Genomic DNA, 22,683 nt, shown 5'->3' on the forward strand with positions numbered 1-22,683 from the left:
GGCAGAGAGGACCAGCTGTGACAGACACACATTCGTTTCCAGGAATCGTTGATTGCCTCCAGCCCAACCCTCTTAGCCTCACCTTCTGGACCAAAATCTCATAAACCCTTAGGGACCAGCCCTTGAGAAGGTTTATGTGTTTGTAAGGAAGGAAAGCAGAGTTACCTCTGGCCTCACAGCCTCACAGACCCAGTGGTACCACCCCATTGGGGACTTCAGGGCTGTGTCCCTCACCCCCAGCTCAATCCCCTCCAGATTCATGTGATGGTGAGCCTTGAGGGGAGGGGGGAGAACAAGAGCTTTGGAATTCTTGAATAAGTAAGAGGAATCAGTCAATTGATTTCTCTGTGGATTAGATTAAAAATTCCCAGGGCGAACACTGGGGAGTTCTCCCTGCCCTGCCCCCCTATTTAAAGGGCCATACATATTGTATGCGGAACTGGGGAATCTAAAAGCCCAGTTTAAGGTTTTTGCTTTTGGAGTCTGACCGTGGCGGCAGTCACATTTTTAGTATCATACCTTCACCCAATAGTCTGAAGCCGATTCCCCCAGCTCCAGCCCAGGGAGGTACCCTGGCCCTGAGAATGGGGGAGCCCCTTCTCTCTCCCACCCCAGGCTCTAGTCTCCAGGGAGTGGATGCTGCGTCATTCACTGTCTGCTCTCCAGGTGGCTGTCACATCCTGCCCACCCCCCAGGCTGGAGGCAGAGAAGAGATAGGCTGGCGGGGGCAGCCCCCCAATAGAGCTGAGGTCATGGATCTGCCTGGCGCTCATTGCTCCCTTTGGGGGAGCGACTAGGGAGCTACTCAGTTAACTCCCAGACCAATAGCCTGGAGTACCACTATTTGCGTCTGCTAATGGGTCTCTGTCCCTTAGATCCAAAGGAGGCACTGGTTTGTGGAAGCAGCAGCCAGGAGAGAGTCATGGAGCTGCAGGAGAATGGGAGGTGTGGGAGGGGTGGGGAAACAGGCAGAGAGAGCAAGTTCTAAACAGAGAAGGGGCCAAGCGGGGGGCAGTGATGGGGAGAGAGGAGCAGGCAAGGTGCAGGACAGCCACCTGGGGTCCTCCTTGGCTGGGGCTGAGCTGCCCCCCTATAGAAGCCAGAGCCTCTGTCCTGCCTAACGTGCGTGGTGGGAGCCCTGGGCGATGGGAATGGCGAGCCCCTGAGGCCCAGGGCGTCACAGTCGCCTCTCCATCTCCACTCTCTGGCCAGGGGCAGACGCCTCTTGGGAGAAAAGCAGGGGAGGGGAAGGCAGGCCAGAGTAGCAGGTCACAGTTCAGACCTAGAGGCCTGGAGGAAGTGTGGAGATCACCAGGTTGCTGGCGGGGGCACCGCAAAAGTCCCTGCACCCCGTCCCTGCTCTCTTCTGGAAGGACTAGAGCAAAGCTCCAGCGAACCCAGGGGTGGAATCTAAGGCTGGGGGAGGGGCAGAGACTTGTGGGCGGGGTAGTCAGCTGGAATGGGGCGGGGTTCCCACCCATGGAGAGGCAGCTGAAGGAAGGGAACCCCTCCCTGTCCCGGGGCTTAGGGGAGGGGCACAGGGCCCCAGGGGGTCGGCGGAGGAAGGGCCACCCAGTGGGGACCAGAGAGTTCCAGCAGGCAGAAGAGAATCATTATTGTGCTTATGGACACAGCAGCTCCCTGGCTCTGAGAGAGCGAGCGGGCAGTTTTTAGGCACTAGATTTCTGTGATGCGGTTTTAAGTAAATGAATGAGACCGAGTAGCCTGTTCGGTCAGGGTGAGCCCCTTGACTGCACCCACTGGCCAATTCAAACCCAGGCAGCTTCGGGCCAGGGTCAGGCCAGGGTCTCTGAGCCCCCAGGATGGGGAGAGGGGATGTGGGACTGAAAGGGAGTTGGTGACAGTCGGCGGGGGGTGGGGGGTGAGACTGGGGCCTAGCCCCGCTCCTCCCTCCCCTTCGATTCTTCTGGAAGAGTGAGGATGATCGCTCTAGATCCCAGGTCCGAGCGCTGTGCCAGACCACCGGCCGTGTCCCAGGAGTATGGCTTCCCGGGCAAAGGCAGTGCACCCCCAGCTCCTACAGCGGGGTCGAGGGAAGGGAGCCATCCAGAGCTGGAAGCTCTGCTCCGGGCCCCTCTCGACCCCTGGCCTGCCTGCCCTGCCGGTCACACGGTCACTTCTGTCTTGCTGGCTGTGTAGCAGGTGTGGTGGCCTGGGATGTAGTGCAGCTGTTCCACGGTGTTGTGTCTGCGTGAGGCAAAGGCCTGGCGCTTGGCTGCCGTCTGGCTGTGGCCCAGGGTGGCGCAGGAGTTACTGGACGCACTGGGATGGGAGTGCATCTTGGTCATGCGGTAGCGGTTCAGTACGGGCGTGGACACAAAGACATCCGTGTGCGAGATGGCCCGTGACAGGGACTGCTCGGGGAAGGCCGTCCGCTCCGGGGACAGCAGCGGGTCCTGGGAGTGCAGGCGCTCCGTGGAGAGCAGCTGCTCTTCCGACAGGATGCGGTCGTAGGGCATGCCGAACTCATCCGGCAGGCCCCGCTCCAGGGACAGGACCCTGTCCTGAGACATGGCCCGGAGGGGCCGGCGGGGCCGCTCTCGCGGCAGCGGCTTCTGTTGGGACATCTGGATGACGTTGAGGGGGAGGGTGCCACGGGCGGCCAGGTCAGGCAGGTGCCGCCTTCTCATGTAATACTCGTCTGCCTCCTTGTCAGCTGTAGGGGAGAGAGAGAGTTAGAGAAAGAAAGAGAGAGAGAGAGGAGTGAGCTGGGGCAACACTGTGACAGTGCAGCTAGGATCCAACTAGGATCCTGCAGCCCACACAGGTAGAGGCTGAGCTTCTCCAGACCCCAGGGGTCTTGTTAAATGCAGAGTCTGATTCTAACCTAGCTCTGGGGTGGGTCTGAGAGTCCACATCTCTAAGGAGCTCCCAGGCAATTCTGATGCCCCTCGTCCCTGGACCACCTTGAGTATCCGGGGTTAATGGACTCGCTCGAGGTCTCCAGGGAGTTCATGGCCGAATAGATGGCAAGCCCATGACCCTGAACTCCTGCTCCAGTACTGCTCCTGCCACGCCATGGTCCCGAAACAGAACAGCTCCCTGGGTCTTGCTGAAACACCCAAGGAGCAGCCGGCAGCTTTCTGATGAGGCTCAGAAGCTCTCTCCAAGGAAGTTGGGCTGCAGAACAAGACTCCTGCTAGAATAAAGCAGAGGGCTCCACCCAGGAGGCGCTTGTGAAAATGCTTACTGGTAACTTAGAAACATAGTAACACCTTCTCTGGAGTAACAGCCTATGCCTAGGAAGCCAACACATGGGCATCCAGCCTCCACACAAGCACAGAATCAAATCTACGCGTGCTTCGCCTGTGCCCACGGCACGAGCAGGCACCTCGTTCAGATGCTCCGCCCATCTCTCTGTCCACGAGGCCCCCCAGGCTCACCCTTGAACTCACCCAGGACATGCACAAGCCTTCTTTGCCCCACATTTCAGGAATGAGGCTTCCTACAGACAGCCTTCCAGATCTCTGCAGAATGTGGGATTCCCATTTTTAGCCATAGAAACTCACTGTTCCACCTTGGCGTTCGCTGATACGGACTCATGGGCTGAACTTCTATCACAACAGGTTACCCTGTACTGTCAAGCACAGGCTCGGCCCTGTAGCTGGGTGGTCATCGAAATAGACTCATTGGGAAATGGAGGCAGAAGGTCCAGGGGTTGGAAAACTGGAAGAGAAGACCTCTCCTGCCATGTACCTTCTTGACATTGTAACATCTGAAACCCATCAATCCCTAGAGCTCCCCAGACTCAAATGGCAGAGCTGGGACCATGGGATGTACTGGGCTCAACTCATGAAATGGGGTCTGTGCGTGGAGTGGGGAGTCTCAGGTTCCCAAGACAGTGTTAACGGGGTTAGGGAGGGAGCTGGTTTATGGGCCCTTCCACAGCCGGTATCTGGGAAGAGTCTCAGAGAAAGCTGTGGCATTGAGAGCCTTTACTCCAAGACAGATAGAGAGCAAGGAAGGCCCAGGGTTTGAAGAAGGCAGGTGTGGGGTGAGGCTGGGGAAAGGCTTTCTCTTATAGTTAACCTGGTACATGAGTTGAAGCACTGAGGATCCCATGGCCTCCATTCTACTGAGGGAGAAGATGGACTCACGCTCTAAAGAACAAAAACAAGGGACTTGTCTGTTCTCTTCTACTGTGCTACACCTTGCTCTTTGCTCTTGGGACACCCCGCTCCCATGCCCTCAGGTGCACAGCAAGAGAGTGAGACACAGGAAGATGTTGTGGAGGCCCCAGAGGCAGACCCCAGCCCCAGGAAAACCCCACTTACTTAGCCTCTTCAGGGATGAGTACTTGCTGGGATGGGTCTTCACTGCGGACTCGTAGGATGGGGGCAGGTGGGCCAAGTTCTGGAAGGAGCGGGAGAAGGAGAGGTCATAGGGCTCGGTGGCCGATGTCAGGATGTTGTTCATCCGAGGCTTCTCTGCAAAAGAAGGGAGGGGTCATGGCGTTAGTGGGGACAAAGGCTGGGGGGCAGGCAGGAAGGAAGCATTCGGGTTCCATCTCTCATCCCCGTCCTGCTTTCCTGGCCCCATGTGCTAGGACACAGGTGATGCTGGCGACTCAGCCTCCCTCAGTGCTCAGCTTCAGTTGCCAACAGGCCGGGGGACAGGTGCTTTTGGCTGCACTGGCCATGATGGCAGGTTACCCTTCCTTGGATGGCAAACTCTTTCTGCCGGTATATCACTGGGCTGTCTGATGAAAACGTAAGCCTGATGGAGCTGGGTGAGGGGTGTCATAAAATCATCTATTTTGGTGTGAAGGTTCTATCCTTTCCCCAATAGCATTAGGCATACTAGCTCTCAGGCTCAGAAAATATCTGAGTTTGAAGGAGGTAGAGTGACCCATCTTGTCTGCATACCCATAGAACTGGGTCCAGGACCCAGCTCCACTGAGACTACAACCCACACTGTCCACGAGGTAATTTCACCTCTCACGCCACCCCTTCCACCTTTGGCTTCTCCAAGCCCTACAACTGACAAGCCGCTGTGAGCTACAAAGCCATTTCCTCTTGTTCCTGCTCCTTCCTCTGAAGCCCCCTTAGCCATCTCTGAGCTGCTGGAGGAAAGAACATGGGCAAAATGCCTAGTACATCATTCTGTTTTTCTCCCTCCATCCCTTGAGATTACAAAGTCTAAGAGAGAGAAGGGAGAGTTGTTCAGTGCCAGACCTGGAGAAAAGAAGTGGGGAAGACATGGAAGGGAAGAACAAAGAGAAGTGAGGTGAATGACTAATGAGGTGAATGAGTTGGGCTGGGCTCTGGGGGCCAGATTAGGAATAACACAGGAGTTGGGGGAAGAGGAGATGCAGGTATGGGTGCTGAGTGGCCATGAAGATGGGGTACAAAAAGGAATAGAGATCCAAGGCAGGAAGACAAGCATGCCTTGGTGCTTGACTGACTTGAAGCACGGCAAGAAGTTAACAGGTATTGCTGGGGAAACAGTGGTACCATTCCCAGAAATGAGGCAGCGGGGTGGCTCTTGCATCATCCCTCCATCCTCTTGGTTTGGGACATCCAAGAAAGGGCAGGCTCTAACTTTGGACAAATGTATCAGTGGTCTGTGTCTCCCTATGCCTCTTGGCAAAGAGGGTGCTGTGAACCGTGGGACAAAGAGGACTCCTAGGCTTGGTCCAAGGGCAACCTCAGTACAGGGAACTCCTGGCTTCTGTATCCCTTCCTGCCTTCACTGGTACCCTCAACACTGGGGATGGAGCCAGGGGAGCCCAGCCAATGAGCTGGTGTTCGCGCCAGCTCAGTACATATGTGAGGGGGTGGGGGATGCTCTACATCCCTGAATGATTAGAACATACTGTACTGAAAGAGCCTCCCTGACACAGATCGGGACAGATACCAGGAAGTGGAGTGGGTAGGAAGCCGGGAGCACTGCTACCCAGAGCTGGGTAATAGCCACAGCCCCTTAGCTCTGGTTTCTTCACTTTTGGCCATGCTGGAGAAGAACGAACTTCCCTCTGCCTGTTGGCATCATACTCCCACTGAGCGCATCACTCAGCTCACCCACTTCCAAATGCAACATTTCTGGATGCTCTTACCCCTCACTGTTCTCTAAAACCTGCCACTGAGCCAAAGCCAGACCTTCCTTGCTTTTTCCCTCCACCATGATCGCCCCTGCCCCCTTGCTCATGCTCTCTCTCCTATTGCTATGCCCTTCCTTGTTCTTCCTCTATGCAAATTCTCCCTTCCCCCAAGACTCTTCGCTATGACAACATCACATCTTTAAAGCCCCTATTGCTCTTCTGGTCAATACCACCCAGTTTAGTGTCTATGTGGTCTCTAATCATTTGACTTGAGTTGGTCTTGCTGATCTCCAAAGATTGCAATCTCCTTGATAGCAGAAGTCTTGCTTTCCAATTTTTCTGATGCCTTCATAGTGCTTGGCCCAAAATAAGGATCCAATTAATACTCATTTGCTAATCAAATAGACACAGGCTGCCTCTTCTCTTGAGAGCTGCTCTGCCAGCTCCTCGGAAAAGTGTAACATCTAAGGGAGGAATGCAGAGAAAACCCTGCTTCCGCTAGGCTGCGAGCTGTTCAAGGACAGGGATCGGGTCTCATCTACCCTTATCTCCTCATCTCCAGGTAGAAAAAGAAGACAGGAAGAAGAGGAGGGAAGAATGGTTCCTCCTTTTGTATTCAGGGGCTGCACTTGTGTTGGCTTCTTCCGGGGAAAACCAGCTCATAGTTACTCTTTCAGAATGATACTGAGCTAGCAGAGCATCCTCGTTTGCCTTTTCTGGCTCCTCTCCCTGCTGCTGCTTCATCACCAATGGGCATCCCCCAGGCTTTCTGCTCCTGCCTTCTGCTTTTCTCTTTCAGCCTTCTTGCACAGATTGCCCCTACTCCCAAGGCTTCTGTTACCGCTTCCAAAGCATAACTTACATCTTCAGCTGTCATCTCCCTCCAGACTTCATGTCTGCATTTCTAACTGCCTGTTGAGTGGTTTTTCTTGCAAATCCTACAGTCCTATCTGGCTCTCGATGTCCAGATCCAGGCTCACCATCAACAGCTCCATCCCCAGTACACTGGTTGCTTTCCTGATTCCTTAGATTGTGTTAATAAGACCCTCCATTCTTCTCATTGATCGTGGCTTTGCATTTTACTCATAATTGACTTTCATCAGCCATATTCAGTTAGTAACTAAGTTTTCCCAATTCTTTCTACAATTTCTTTCATATCTGAACCCTTCTTTCTCTCCCCACTGTCCACATCACCACTGATACCAGCTTCTTTTAACTGATCTCTCTGATTTCTTCCGGTTCTAATTTCTCCTAGGCCCGAAACCTGAAACACCTTATTAAACTGTTGCTTTCATCATATATTTCCACTAGGAGCTGAACACTGGAGGGGGACATCAAAATAGTCCACTTTTGTTCTCTGAATTATAATGCAGAAATAGAGCAGATAAGAGGGGTAGGTCTCTCTGCCAGGTGAGCTGCAGAATTTATCTTTGTTTTGAGTTTCTCTCTCACTAAAATTTAATGGTGTTTTCATTATTTCATAGCAAAGACAGAAGAATAATGATAGCTCACAATTTACGTGGCTGTCACGTTCTATCAAGTTTTGAGCATGTACCAAAAAATAGTTGTTCACTGCAGTTCCAAATGGTAAGTTGTGATCTGGTGGGAGGACGTTGAAACCTAAGAGGGAAACATGGGTTTGTAACCCTTTGGCAATTTGCTGCCATGCCTGTGCTCTGCAACTTTCAGGTTCTTCCTCTGCTGGGAAGCTAAAGCTCAGGTCATCCAGTTGGGTTTTGAGTTTTATTAAATCTTAATTAGTTTGGGGAGCATCAATAGAATTTTTCACATCTCATGTCATTACTAAATGGTACCACAAGTAGCCTTGGGCAAAGGAGAGTGTTCACTCCTTGCTGTGGACACATGGAATTTATGGCTGCAAGAAGTGATCAAGATTGCAAGTGAAATGCGTTAAGAAAGGGGCTTACTCTTTCCCTTTCATGGCAGAAGATTGCTCTGATATCGAAGACAGACACTAGGGGGACAATTGTCTAAAAGTGAGAGAGAGGCATTGTGGCCCTGGAGGAGGGCGGGTACCTGGCTCCTTGCACCTTAGCTTCAATGAGCCAGTGACCATGTTTGATGCCATAGTAGGCATCAGTAGTTAGGATGGAGCCACCTGGAATGAGGATGGAACGCAGAACACTCTCAATCATCTCTCACCATGTGTAGGGGTCTGGGTAGCGCTGCTTAAAATCGGATGGTTATACTGATGATCACCTGAAAATCACAGAAAAAAAATTTTTTAAAGAAGAGTTCAGGAATTCCGTGGTCTCTCCAACACAGAAGCACCTCTCTTGACTTCTGCTATGCTTCTCTGAGTCAAAGCAAGCACTTCTTAAAAGCTCAGACCTTGGGCTACCCTAGAAATGGAGCAGGGTCCTTCCTCTGCTGTTTTTGTCTCTCTCCTTCTGCATTAGGGCTTCCTCTGTCACCATGATGACCCACCCACATCTGTGGATCTGGCTGACCAGCAATAGAGGCTTTGTTGGGGTGGAGGAGGAGAAGGATGGAGACTAGGGGACATTTGGCAAATACACATATGTGAGATAGAGAACTGGGCAGGGGAAATAGATCCTTTTTTGGGGAGGAGGGTGTTCAGGTATGGTTAGCCAGGAAGAGGATGCCATAACTTAAAGTGCTTACACTTTATGGGACTTTGATTTGTCCCAGGTCTTTATACACAGGTATCTGGGTGCATCCTGAGATGTGGCAAGCTGACGTGAACTGCCCACTGCCTGGGATCCAGAGTCCTGGGTTCTAGGCTCTGCCCTGCCTATAAGTAACACAGCCTGATTTCAAAAGCATTGGTTTTAATTAATAATGCAAAAGTCCACATTGATTGAACAAGCCACAAAATTAATAGAGTCATAGTTGCTAAAGCCAGGAGTTCAAGGTATTCTGAAGGCTTCTAAAACTGAATGGTTTGGCTTACCACTAAAGCACAATTCAACATTGTATTATGGCTTCAATTTGACATTGTATTTTTGGGTTTTGTTGGTGCATGCATCTAATTTCAACTAAAGCAAGGGAAAGAGGAGGCATGAGGTCTTAGCTTTAGTTTTAAACCGTGGGTCACAGCTCTACCATCCTCTTAGGTCTAGGTCTGCTTCCATTTCCTGGATGAAACCATCTTTCCTACCTTTGGCATTATACCTTCTGGCTACTCATTCTTAAGCTCCTTCACTAGATCCCTTTTTCTGTTTTATTCTCTAAATACTAGTGCTCCATAAGGCTCAGGTGTCTTCATGAAGACTTAGGCTCCACCTTCTTGCCCAAATTGATAGGTCTCAAGTCTACACCTCTAGCTTGAGGTCCATCTGGTCTGCAGGGTTAGATTTTAAACTGCTTATGGCCATCCCCGTGAAATTCCTGCTCTTAGCCCAAACCATCATGTCCCAAAGTGAGCTCATCATTTTATTCTCCCAATGCTCAAGCGCTGTCCATGGTACTGACGTTCCATGGGCTTGGAAAGCGAAACTTCAGTCCTCATTCACCATTTCCCTCCCTTCATCCTCCGTATCCAACCAGTGAATCCCCAAATCCTCTTCCTATGACCATATCCTAAATCCAGGCCCACAATGTATTTTTTTGTTCACATTTCTCTTAGTTCTAGTCTCTGGCCATTTCCAAGACAAATCATCCTGTGTGCTCCTACCAGACAAAATTTCCCATACCAATGGAATCATTTATATCATTCCTTTGGTTCAGACCAGGGTCTTTAAATAGTCATGGACTCTATCCAGTGGGGTATAGGTTTGGGCGGTAAGCCAGCATTTCTCACATGAAGATATTCTCCCTTCCCAAAACAGAATATTAAGTTATATCCAGGGAAAAGCTATTTGCCAAATGCTGAATCAGTTCTACCCTGGATCTGGATTTAAGCAAGAAGAGAGAATCCAGGAAGGGAGATAAAGGATAGATTTGTTCGGCTTGTCCTCCAGAGGCAAAGAGAAAACCAGTGTCATTTTTCTGTGTTGTTATTGTTATTTTTTGTTTGTTTTTAAACAATATGGCAGCATCAAATAAACAGTTGCAAGAAATGAGAAAACCCAAGTTAAATGGTGGCAGTTAGAAATACTTCTAATCTTCCTTTTCAGAATCTAGCTGTCACCAGGAAAGGGAGATGATTCAGGTTCATTTAATAATCCCTGGTAACCAGCTATGGCCCAGGCTCTGTACTAAACACTTATTTATTTATTTATTTATTTATTTAATCTTATTTTTTGACTGCGTTGAGTCTTCATTGCTGCGTGTGGGCTTTCTCTAGTTGCGGCAAGTGGGAGCTACTCTTTGTTGCAGTGTGTGGGCTTCTCATTGTGGTGGCTTCTCTTGTTGCAGATCACGGGCTCTAGGCACGTGGGCTTCAGTCGTTGTGGCACATGGGCTCAGTAGTTGTGGCTCACGGGCTCTAGAGCACAGGCTCAGTAGTTGTGGTGCACAGGCTTAGTTGCTCCACGGCATGTGGGATCTTCCTGGACCAGGGCTCGAACCCGTGTCCTCTGCATTGGCAGGCAGATTCTTAACCACTGCGCCACCAGGGAAGTCCCTCACATACATTTTTTAAACTAGTCTTTGCAATGATTTTCATTTGAATTTATATTATTGACCTACCGATTTCCAGACACTGCAAAAAACTCCTTAAATATCTTATTTGAAGTAATTCTTATAATTTTGTTTACAGCTGAGTTTACAAACAGGATAAATGTCTTGAACTTAGATATTTTGTTTACAAGTGCCTGGCTTTTCCTTTTGTTTGAAACTTACTTCAAATATTTTGCTAACATTTTATTTTTTTCATATACTGGCATTAAGGAAAAAAATTTAAAGTATAGAGGTGAAAAATTAAGCCATCTTAAAATAACCATTGTGGCATTTTGTTATATTTTCTTTTGTTTCCCTCCCCCTATACATTACTATGTGTATGTTTACATACACACACACACTCACACTTAATATTGCAATGAATAACCATTTGCATTTTTCACTTTGCACAAGTGAGAATCAGATTACAAAGCTTAAAATGGAGAAAAATATGGTGATTTGATCCTCACATATGTATGAAATAACAAATGCATAAGGTTATTCATTGTAGCATTTTTATAGTAGCAAAAGAAACAACCTAAATGTTCACACCTATATGTACATACACACACACAGATAAAGGTGTAGTTTCCACATATGTAAATAAGCATATACTGCTTTTAATCTGTTCCCTGTATACTTAATGGACAACATGTCTTGAATATACTTTCATGTTTTGAAATAGTCTTTTATATGATTTCACAATAGTCTTTTCTATAGAATAGTCCATTGTGTATATATATATATATATATATATATATATACATTCCCCTATTAACCTATTAACGTGTATTAATGTGTATTTGGATTGTTTAAAAGTTCAAGAAATGTACACCAAACAACCTTGAACACAGCTCTTTGTCCATGTCTTATTTCTTTAAGCAAATAACTGAAAGCAGGATTTCTTGGTGAGCACACTGCCAATTGCCTGATGTGATGAGGTGGGTTCATGGATTTCCTCATATTGAACTATTCATCTATTCGTAGGAAATACCTTACTTGATTTTTATGTCTTATTCTTTCCTTACAACACTGGATCCCATTTGTATATATCTCATTTAATTCCTATGTATTCATAAAGAAAATTTGCATTTTTTGGTGCTAACATGGCAGGTTTTTGTATCAAGATAATGATTTTGTAAAATCAAGTGCATAGTGTTCATCCCTCTGTATGCCTTGAAACTATTAATAGAGCATATGAAAGATCTGTTCTTTGAAAGTTTGAAGGAAGGCAATAATAAAAATGCCTGGTATCTTTTGGGGAGTCCTTCGGTTTGCAGGGTGGTAGGGGGTTGGCTTGTTATTTCACTGACTGTACAACAACTTCGGGAGACAGATGCTGTTAGCATCACCAATTTAGCATTAAGGAAACTGAGATTTGGAGAGGTTGAATAATTTGCCCAACAGGTGAAGCTGGGATACAAATCCAGGCAGGCTGGCACTAGAGCCCACATCCTTATGTATCCTGCCTGTCATACTTGGCAACATTTTCCTTGCATATTGATTCATCCACATTTTCTAGTTCTACCTTCAGTTTGTAATTTCTATTTTTCTTAAATCCGTTAAACATTTGAAACTTTATTAGCTTAAAACTGTAACATGCCCTCAAAAAGCCTCTATATAGGAAATTATATCCCTTTTCTCAGTCTTGTGTTAGTATTTTCTGGATTAGCAATTTATTCCCGTTAGTCTTCTTTTTCAAACAACTGCCTCTTTACACATCAGGGTTATTTTCCTCTTCAAATCATGATTTCATGCTTTCAGATTTGTTAATTCCTGCCTCCTAACTTTCTTTGGTTCGGTTTGTTTTTCTTTTCTAATTTATTTTTACTCTTTTCTGTCCACAATATCGGGTCTTAGCTCTGAATTTGTCTCTGGCACAATCCCATGAGCATCAATATGCAATGTTCTTATTGCTGTTAAGTCCTAAATGACCTGTAATTACAGCCTTAATTTTCTCTCTGACCCAAGACTTCTGTAGAAGAGTGTTGTTAACTTTCAAAGCGTTTGGGTTTGTCGGTTTGAACTTTTGCCATTTTATTGTATTGCGGTCAGAAAACAGGGCCTGTACAATTTCTGCTTTGAGGAATTTATTGAGGTTTTCTTTTGGGGCCAATATATGATCAATTTTTTGTGAATGTTTCATGAGTTATTAGAGAAAAGGTATTATTTTCTTCTCATAGAGTATAAGTTGACATATATCTATTAAATCAGATACATGAAATATATTATTCAGTTCCTCTCTATCCTAACTCATTCTTTGCCTACTTAATCTGTCAAAGACTGAGGGAGGTGTCTCCAGCTCTCCCACCACTGTTGGGTTCCTGTCATTTTCTCTTTGTATTCGTTATAGAATTGGTTTTACGTATTTCATAGTTACATTGTTCAGCACAGAAAAAGCTCATGGTGCTTATGTATTCTTTGTGGCTTGTACCCTTTTTCAACATTAAATAACACTTTCTGTCCTATTTCAGGCCTTTTTTTTTGCCTTTAAGTCGGCTTGATCTGATATTTATATTGCCAACCCAGCTCTCTTTTTGTTTGCCTTCTCCTGATAAACTTTGCCTATCCTTTTGTATGTAACCTTTCTGTGTCATGTTGTTTTATGCTTATCTCTTGACAAGAGTGTACAATTTTACGAAAATTTACCTATGGGCCAATTGGAGCTCCTTCTCTAGAAATTAGGAACCATTAAAAGAGAGAGATTTGGTCTCTGTGCATGGCTGGACCTAGGCCATGTAAACTAGGTAGCTATGGCCAGTCTTGTAGATTTGGAAGAGAGAAAGTCAGTCTTTAGAGACTATGGCATATCATATTTTACATAAAATGGTGACAGTTATATTTCTAGTCCCACACGCTCTCCCAAAACCTTCCCATTCCCCCATGAGATATGGTCTCTTCTCCATGAAACTGGAGGGCCTTCCTGACTGCCTCAATGAGCATCGCGCAGCAGAAGTAACACTGCATGCCTTCCACAGCTCTCTCTCTTCTGACACACTCAGCCTTGGATCCCAGCCACCATACTGTAAGCAAGTCCAGGCCATGTGCAAAGGCTGCCTGTAAGGGCTGACAGCTCCAGCTCAGGTATCCATCAACAACCAGTGTCAACTACCTTTGACTGCATCAACTGTCAACAGATGTATGAGTGAGAAAGACTTCAGATGATTCCAACCCCCAGCCTTGTAGATGTCCAAGCTAACACAAGTGGATCAGAGACGAGCTATACCCACTGAACCCTGCCCAAATCAGAGATGTGTGAGCAAAATAAGTGTTGCTTTTATTGTATTGTTCTCTAAAATTAAAATTTTAAATTTGAGATCATTGGAGATTCACATGCAACTGTAAGAAACAATACAGATATCTTGTGTATCCTTTAGCCAGTTTCCCCAGTAGTAACATTTTGCAAAACTATAGCACTATATCAAAACCAGAATATTGACATCGATACAGTCAAGGTATGGAACATTTCCATCAGGAGGCAGAAATGATTCCTCATGTTGCCTTTTTACAGCCACACCCACTTCCTTTCTCCATCCACCCCCTTACTAACCCCTGGTCACCATTAACCTATCCATCATTTCTATAATTTTGTCATTTCAAGAGTGTTATATGAATGGACTCATACAGTATATAATTTTGAGACTGGATTTTTTTCATCAAGCATAATTCTCTGCAGAATCATCCAGGAATGCATCAATAGTTCATTCCCTTTTATTTCAGAGTAGCAAATATTCTGTGGTGTGGATATACCACAGTTTAACTATTCATCTGTTGAAGGACATCTGGGTTGTTTTCAGTTTTATGATATTATGAATAGAGCTGCTATAAACATTCATGCGAACTTTTTTGTGTCCAGATAAGTCTTCCCTTATCTGGGATAAATGCTTAGGAGTGCAGTTGCTGGATTGTTTAGTAGCTACATGTTTATTTATGTATTTATTTTTAAAGAATCTGCCCAACTGTTTACCAGAGTGGCTGTACCATTTTACATTCCCACCAGCAATGAATGAGTGATCCAGTTTCTCCACATCCTTGTCAGCATTTGGTGTTGTCAATATTTTTTATTTTAGCCACTTTTAGCCTTGATAGCTATGGAGTGATATCTTTGTAGCTTTTGCTTGCATTTCCCTAATGGCTAACGTTGTTAAACATGTTTTCATGGGCTTATTTTTCATCTGTTTATCTTCTTCAGTGAAATGTCTCTTGATTACTTTTGCTTACTTTCTAATCAGATTGTTTACATTTTTCCTGTTAATTTTTGAGAATTCTTTTTATCTGCCAGATAATAGTTATTTGTAGGATACATGATTGGTAAATATTTTCTCCCAGGCTGAAGCCTATCTTGTCATCCTTTTAACATGGTATTTTGCAGAACAAAACTTTAAATTTTGATGAAGTCTAATTTATCAGGTTTTTTTTTTTTTTTTTCCTTTATGGATTGTGCTTTTGGTGTCAAGTCTAAAAACTCATTTCCTGGCCCTAGGTGCCAAAGATTTTCTCCTTTCTTTCAACATGTGTTATAGTTTTATATTTACATTTAAGTCCATGATCCATTTGGAGTTAATTTCTGTATAAGGCATGAGACTTAGGTTGAGGGTTTGTTATTGTTGTTGTTTGTTTTTTTGCCTGCAGATCTGATGTTCAGTTGCTTTAGAGCCTTTTAAAAAGGCTCTCGTGGGCTTCCCTGGTGGCGCAGTGGTTGAGAGTCCGCCTGGCGATGCAGGGGACACGGGTTCGTGCCGCGGTCCGGGAGAATCCCACATGCCGCGGAGCGGCTGAGCCCGTGAGCCATGGCTGCTGAGCCTGCGCGTCCAGAGCCTGTGCTCCACAACGGGAGAGGCCACAACAGTGAGAGGCCCACGTAACCCAAAAAAAAAAAAAAAAAAAAAAAGGCTCTCTTTCCTCTACTTAATTGCTTTTGCACATTTGTCAAAAAGTCAGTCAAACATATTTCTGTGGGTCTATTTCTGGGTTTTCTATTCTGTTCCATTGATCTACATGTCTGTTCCTCTGCCAATACCAGACAGTCTTGATCATTGTGGCTACATAATATTTCTTGAAATTGAGTAGACTGATCACTCCCACTTTATTTTTCCTTTTAAAAGTTATTTTAGGTATTCTAGGTTTTTTTTTCCCCTTTCCACATAAATTTTAGAATATTGTCTGTATCTTAAAAAATTTTGAGAAGATGTTGATAGGAATTCTGTTAAATCTGTATATTATTTGGGGAAAATTGTCATGTTTACTCCATTGATTCTTTCATCCCATGGGTGTGATATGTCTCTATTGTACCATTTTAATTCCTTTGACTTTTTTTTTTTTTTTTTTTTTTTGCGGTACATGGGCCTCTCACTGTTGTGGCCTCTCCCATTGTGGAGCACAGGCTCTGGAGGCACAGGCTCAGTGGCCATGGCTCACGGGCCCGGCTGCTCCGTGACATGTGGGATCCTCCTGGACCAGGGCATGAACCCATGTCCCCTGCATCGGCAGGCGGACTCTCAACCACTGCGCCACCAGGGAAGCCCCCTTTGACATTTTTATTATATCTAAAAGTTATTTTCTTGGGGCTTCCCTGGTGCAACAATAGTTAAGAATCTGCCTGCCAATGCAGGGGACACGGGTTCGAGCCCTGGTCCAGGAGGATCCCACACGCCATGGAGCCACTAAGCCCGCACAACTTCTGAGCCTGCGCTCTGGAGCCCGCAAGCCACAACTACTGAAGCCCACACGCCCTAGGGCCTGTGCTCTGCAACAAGAGAAGCCACCGCAATGAGAAGCATGCACACCACAACGAAGAGTAGACCCCGCTCACCACAACTAGAGGAAGCCCGCACGCAACAACGAAGACCCAACACATGCCAAAAATAAATAATAAAATAAACAAATTTTTAAAAATAAATAAATAGAAATAAAAGTTATTTTCTTAGTGATTATTGCTCTAGGGATTACAATATGCATCTTCACTCATTACATTCTTTAGAACTAACTTATTTCCAGTAGAACATGGAAACCTTCCCCAATGTTGCTCCAATGAGCCCTCCCCTATTGTACTATATTTGCCGTATATATTATCTATTTATCTATCTATCTATCTTTCTATCATCTACCTATGTATATGTATACCCAATACTACAGTATTAAAATTATTTACAAAATTTTAAGTCTTTTCAAAAAGTTAAGACATGAGAAAAATATGTGTGCTGAGTCTCTCACATTAACCACACATGTATTGTTTCTGGTGTTTTACATTTCTTCCTGTGAATTTGAATTACTGCCTGGTGCCCGTTTCCTTTCAGCCCATGAAGTTTCTTTAGTATTTCTTATAAGTCAGGTCTGCTATCAGAGAATTTTCTCAGTCTTTGTTTATCTGAGGATGTCTTTATTTCACCTTTGCTTTGGAAGGTTAATCTTGCTGGATATAGAATTCTCGGCTGACAGTTTTTCTCTTATCACTTCAAATAGGTATTTCCAACTGCCTCTGGCCTCCATGGCTTCAGATGAGAAGTCAGCCATTAATCATATTGATGCTCCTCTAATGTGGTGAGAGGGCAAGGGTGTCACCCAACACTCCAAATCGAGTGGGTCCCTTCTGACCTAACAGTAGCACAGTTGCCAGTACTCATAGCCTGCCCCATCCTGGCAGAACCTCTGTGATGACTGATCTGTGGGGAGGCTGGGAGAAGTCCTAGGCAAGAATGTCATAAACTCTCACTATTCCTACCTGAAGTTCAGCAGTTTTTCACACGTAAACACTTCTCAGATGGTTGGGTACTTTTTGATCAATTTTTAGAGCACTGAAATGGCTGTTTGTATCAATGTTGTCCAGTTTAGCAGCTGTTTGATGGGGAGAGGATTTGCTCACCTTCTCACTGGGCTTCGGCTTACCTCCTCCAGGTTTTAGGATACTTTCCCTGATCACACCCCTGCTCCTGTTTCTCCACCAGGCTGGTGGAGTCTCCCTCGCAGCCTGGAGACCTCGGTGCCCAGCCAAACAGACGTTGGGGGGGAGGTAGGGAAGAAAGGGGAGCTCTGGCTGGGTCCTTAGACTCAAGGTGGCTCAAAGGTGTTTTCAAGCCTTTTGGTATCAGTAAAATCCCCAATACATTTTAGGCTGAGCATTTTGTATCCAGAGAGAATGAGATCTGTGTCCAGACTCATTCACACATTTTAATAGTTAGAATATTGGCTGGGAAAAGTAATTTGGTATTGAAGACACTTCGTAGGAGGGCATAATAGGTTCCAAAATTCCTCTACCCTGAGATAAAGGGAATTACTTCTTGCTAAAACCTGACATATTTTCAGAAATAAAGAGAAAATTCCACATGAGGCTTTTTGCTGGCTTTGCTGTAAGTGGGGGCTCAAGGGTCCCCTCTATTTCTTCTTGGTTGCCAGGGGCAACACTGATTCCATGTGAAGACCACCCGGGGCTCACATCAAAGCAGGTACTTGTGGGTCCCTGTAGAACAGTGTTTCTAAGAGTGGCTCCATGCAGTCTTGAAGGTTCCTTGGAATTGCCTCAAGGGCTACCGTATAAGAGATAGAGTCTGGTCGGTGATGTTTTACACTTGTTGCCCCGAGCCTGGCCTCACCCAGAGCAGCTTGGTTTCCATCTGTCTTCTGTATTGGGCTTCTACGTAAGATTTCATTTGGAGAGACAGTTCCAGTGTTTGCAAGTTTAAAATCAACGGCTCAAGCTCAGTATCTCATCTTAAAGGTGAGAAAAGAGGCCCTAAGAAGTGAAGTGACCTGCCCAAGATCACAGAGTTGGTGGCAGACAAAGGACTAGGTCTTACTTGTATTCTTTCACGGTGCATCATGGGCCAGAGCTTGTGTGCTATTTACAAAGACTCCCTTGTGTTCTCCAGCAGGGGTTCCAAAGAACTGTGCATTTTCTGGTGGCTCTGCCCCTCTTTGCTAGCTGCACGTGGCTGTAGCGTACACCTGGCTTCCCTGAAATGCTTTGAATTCTGGGGGTGGAGGGAGAATGGGGGGTGGTACTGGGTCAAATAAGTGTTGGATCTTATCCTTCCTCGTGGATATTCACCATGCATGTTAAAAGCTCCAAGAAGTCTAGCCATGAATAACCCATTGCATTAGTTATTTGACCATTTTTTTAAACCTAACGGTCAGGGTGCAGACAGGAAACAGATATACATCCAATTGGGTATTTTAAGGGGACTCTAATAAAGGAACTATTTTCAAAGGTGTGAGCAGGATTTAGGAAACCCATAAAGGGTAGAACAGTACCCTGGGACTAGTAAGAGTTGGGGGCTTCATTCAAACCTGCTCTGGCTGGTAAAGGAAGGGAGTGGCTTCTGCAGCCCAACGTGGGAGAGAGCTGTGTAGACAGGGCCCCCTGACCTTTAGATGAGGGACAAAGCCGGTCCCCCATAAATGTACCAGGAGTTAGCCTAGGAAATAAGTCTCCCAACTTCAGTCTCCTCCATCCCTTTGATCTCTTGCCAGGATTCGCTGTTTACCAAACCCAACTAATACCCATAGAACAAACTATTCCAATGAAGCAGTCCATAAAGGTCAGCACCTAGGAGACTGAGGGTGGGGAGTCAATATGGAGGATCAAATGGAAAAACCATCCAACGCAGACGTGCTAACTCTTCCTGACAAATGCTACTCTACTACATCCCGAAGATGGTCTATGGGGGTTTGGGCAGATGGTGTTCTAGGTAATGGAGTTTTGGGGTGAGTGAGCAGCTAGGTCTTTTTTTTTTTTGGCTGCGTTGGGTCTTCGTTGCTGTGTGCGAGCTTTTTCTAGTTGCAGCGAGCAGGGGCTACTCTTTGTCGTGGTGCACAGGCTTCTCATCGCCGTGGCTTCTCTTGTTGCGGAGCATGGGCTGTAGGTGCGCGGGCTTCAGTAGTTGGGGGACGTGGGCTCAGTAGTTGTGGCGCATGGGCCTAGTTGCTCCGCGGCATGTGGGATCTTCCCAGACCAGGGCTCAAACCTGTGTCCCCTGCATTGGCAGGTGGATTCTTAACCACTGTGCCACCAGGGAAGCCCAGCAGCTAGGTATTGATGTGGGAGAGTCAAAAGCAGAATTTGTGCCCTACAAAAAGTTGGGAGGCTAACAGTCCCAGGAATTTGCCTGGAGCTCCTCTCTACCGTGATGTGCATACAGTGTGTTGTGTGTTGGATTTGGTCTCTCCTTGGACTAATCAGTGGATCACATCTCCACTCCCTCAATTCCCACTCTCCCCTACCCCTTTCCTTCAGGGAGTCCTGGGCCTTGGCACAGTGCCCAGTCAGAGCCATCAGCCTCCTGATGGATTGAGCTGGATAACATAATTCATTAGCGCTCAGGATTCATGGATCGATATGCTGACAAGACTATAAAGTGACAAAACGATCTCCATTGGAGCTCCAAGGCTGCTTGAAGGAAGCAGAGAAGTAAGGTGGGGCCCACACACCTAGAGCATCTGTGTAGACCATCCGTGGTGAGCAGGTCTCTTAGAACTGGAAGATTCTGCAGCCCCCCACCCCCCGGCCTCTGCAGCTGTGGACATTTTTGGATCCGGCAGTGAGTTTCCTCATAGTGGTGTCTGGTTTAACTGCTAAGGGAAGTGGCTAGTTTTCTCTGTGGAGCAAACAAACTGTGTGCTTACATGTGTGCGCATGCAGTTCTGTGTCTGCATGTTTGCTTATGTGCATGGTTGGAAGGGGGAGAGGGTGAAAGAGAAAGAGTGATTTGGTTGGTGGTGGACATTCCTGCTGTGAATTCAGTGATAGATGTAGCAAAAGCAGTTTCCGTTGAGTGAGTCAGAGGAAGGTTACAAGGGAACAAATAATACCCAAAGACATCAACAATGGTGCGATTCATGGGTTCCTGAGAGTACAAAACAAAGAGGTAGTCTGCATATTGGTTATAGATTCTCAAGTCTCTGGTCTCACCAGCACACGCTGGAATTGCTATGATAGCCTCTGAATTTCCTCCCTGCTTCTAGTCTTTGCCCCTTTGGGTCCACCTTGTGCACTCCTGCTAGAATAGTCTTCTTTAAAGAATTACTTTTACACAATTTTTAAAGGTTACTTTCCATTTACAGTTATTACAACATATTGGCCATACCCCCCGTGTTGTGCAATGCAGCCTTGAGTCTATCTTACACCCAATAGTTTGTACCCCCCACTCCCTCACCCCTATCTTGCCCCTCCCCACCTCCCCACTGGTAACCACTAGCTTGTTCTCTATATCTGTGAGCCTGCTTCTTTTATGTTATCTTCACTAGTTTGTTGTATTTTTTAGGTTCCACATATAAGTGATATCATACAGTATTTATCTTTCTCTGTCTGACTTATGTCACATAGCATAATGCCCTCCGAGTCCATCCATATTGCTGCAAATGGCAGAATTTTCTTCTTTTTTATGGCTGAGTAGTATAGAATCGTCTTTCTTAAACACCAATTTCACCCTGGCCTTTAGCCTGTAAGTATTACAAACTACCAATAGGTTAAAGCTTAGATGCCTAACACCAAAGACTTTTGAACTACTATACCTAAGAATGACCTGAGGAATTCATTTAAAAAAATTGAGCCCTTCCCCCATCCCATGAATTATGTGTTAGGTGACCCTAGACAGGCCCCAGGAATTAGTTTTTTTTTTTTTTTTTTTGCGGTACACGGGCCTCTCACTGTAGTGGCGTCTTCCGTTGCGGAGCACAGGCTCCGGACGCACAGGCTCAGCGGCCATGGCTCATGGGCCATGGCTCATGGCAGCCACTCCGCAGCATGTGGGATCCTCCCGGACCGGGGCACGAACCCGCGTCCCCCGCATCGGCAGGCAGACTCTCAACCACTGCGCCACCGGGGAAGCCCAGGAATTAGTATTTTTGAAAGCGTCCTGGGTGATACATCTGCAGCTGGAATCTGGACCACACTTTGAGAAATGTGGCAGATGTCACTGCGTTTTCGTATGATTTAGGCCTATTTCATCTCCCTCAACACAACAGTGACGTCTAACGACTGGTTTTCCCTCCGCTGTTCCCAACCCCCATCACCACCTCAGTGCTTGGCTCAAAAACATCTTCCACCTAAACCACTCCTTCCCTCCTCTCTTCCTCCAAACCCTTCCAGTCTTTGGTGATAATACTCCAGTTTCATCTCCACGAAGTCATCCTCAGGTCCTCCAATGCACAGTGATGTTCCCTGCCCTTCTGATAACTGGAGCCTTTATGTCTGCCCCCATTTGCTTTTGGTGCCTACCTGTATATCATTTTGCTTTTTTACGTCTCTGTCTCATTCATTCACTCTTTCCAAGATGATTAAATACTTCGGCATGTAGGGCACTTCTCCCCAGCTATGAATACATTGAACATTACTGGAGGTGGAGAATGATTGTACTTCTTCTGTGTTTACCTTAACACCATCCTCCCTGGGCTGGGCCCCTCGGGGCACTTGTACAATTTGTTGATGAATGAATGAGTCAATGAATCAACTCTTGAGGCAGTGGAGGATGGGCAAGAGGCCATGGCAATGACATTCGATTGCCCATCCTCCTTTCTCTTCTCGTTCTCGCCCTCTTCTTCAGCTCAGAGTGGCAGATTTTTCTGGGCCTGTAGCCAAGTGTGTGGGTTGTAATACTTCGTATGTGTCTGAGTATGAGTGTGTGTGGAGGTATAAGGCCCCCCTCCTTCCCCACCTCAAATCCAACCCACATTTCACACTTCTTCTTGAGGATTAATTGCCATTCTAATGCATGCCAGCATAATGCCTTTCATCTTCGGGGCTTGAAAAGGTCGATGCAGAGAGGCAGGCCTGTGAGTCATGGTGTCGGAAGGTGGGATTCCTCCCAAGATGACTGGTTGGTTGCCAATGACACTGTGAGGTCACCCATCTCTGTGCTTCCAGCCGTTCTCTCTCCTCTGCCTTGGTCTCCTCTTCAGAGGCTTTGACTCAGGTCCCCGGGGTCCCACCCCTGAGAGTCTGACTTCATGTTAGCCCCCCACAGTGGGCCTGCTCTGCTTCCCCACTTCTGGCAAGGATTGTCATTTTCAATGCTACCTGAAGAAAACGGCCTCACATGGGTTGT

The 22,683-nt window shown here is 46.4% G+C and overlaps 1 protein-coding gene across 3 annotated transcripts in view; it reads right to left on the reverse strand.

Annotated features, from left to right (window-relative positions):
• Positions 1-2,126: 2,126 nt before the first annotated feature.
• The window catches only part of SHISA6 (shisa family member 6), a 243,666-nt gene continuing 223,109 nt past the window's right edge, over positions 2,127-22,683 (reverse strand). For 2 of the 3 annotated variants that reach the window (XM_019944134.3, XM_019944133.3), the window contains 2 exons: positions 4,296-4,448; positions 2,127-2,677 (listed from right to left, as the gene is read on the reverse strand). In XM_019944134.3, coding sequence (XP_019799693.1) covers positions 2,127-2,677; positions 4,296-4,448 — 704 coding nt within the window. Of the gene's footprint in view, positions 2,678-4,295; positions 4,449-8,224; positions 8,282-22,683 lie in introns of all 3 variants that reach the window. The other variant, XM_019944132.3, reaches the window with a different exon arrangement.

Source organism: Tursiops truncatus, chromosome 20 (assembly GCF_011762595.2).
Source record: "Tursiops truncatus isolate mTurTru1 chromosome 20, mTurTru1.mat.Y, whole genome shotgun sequence".
Classification (NCBI taxonomy): Eukaryota; Metazoa; Chordata; class Mammalia; order Artiodactyla; family Delphinidae; genus Tursiops; species Tursiops truncatus.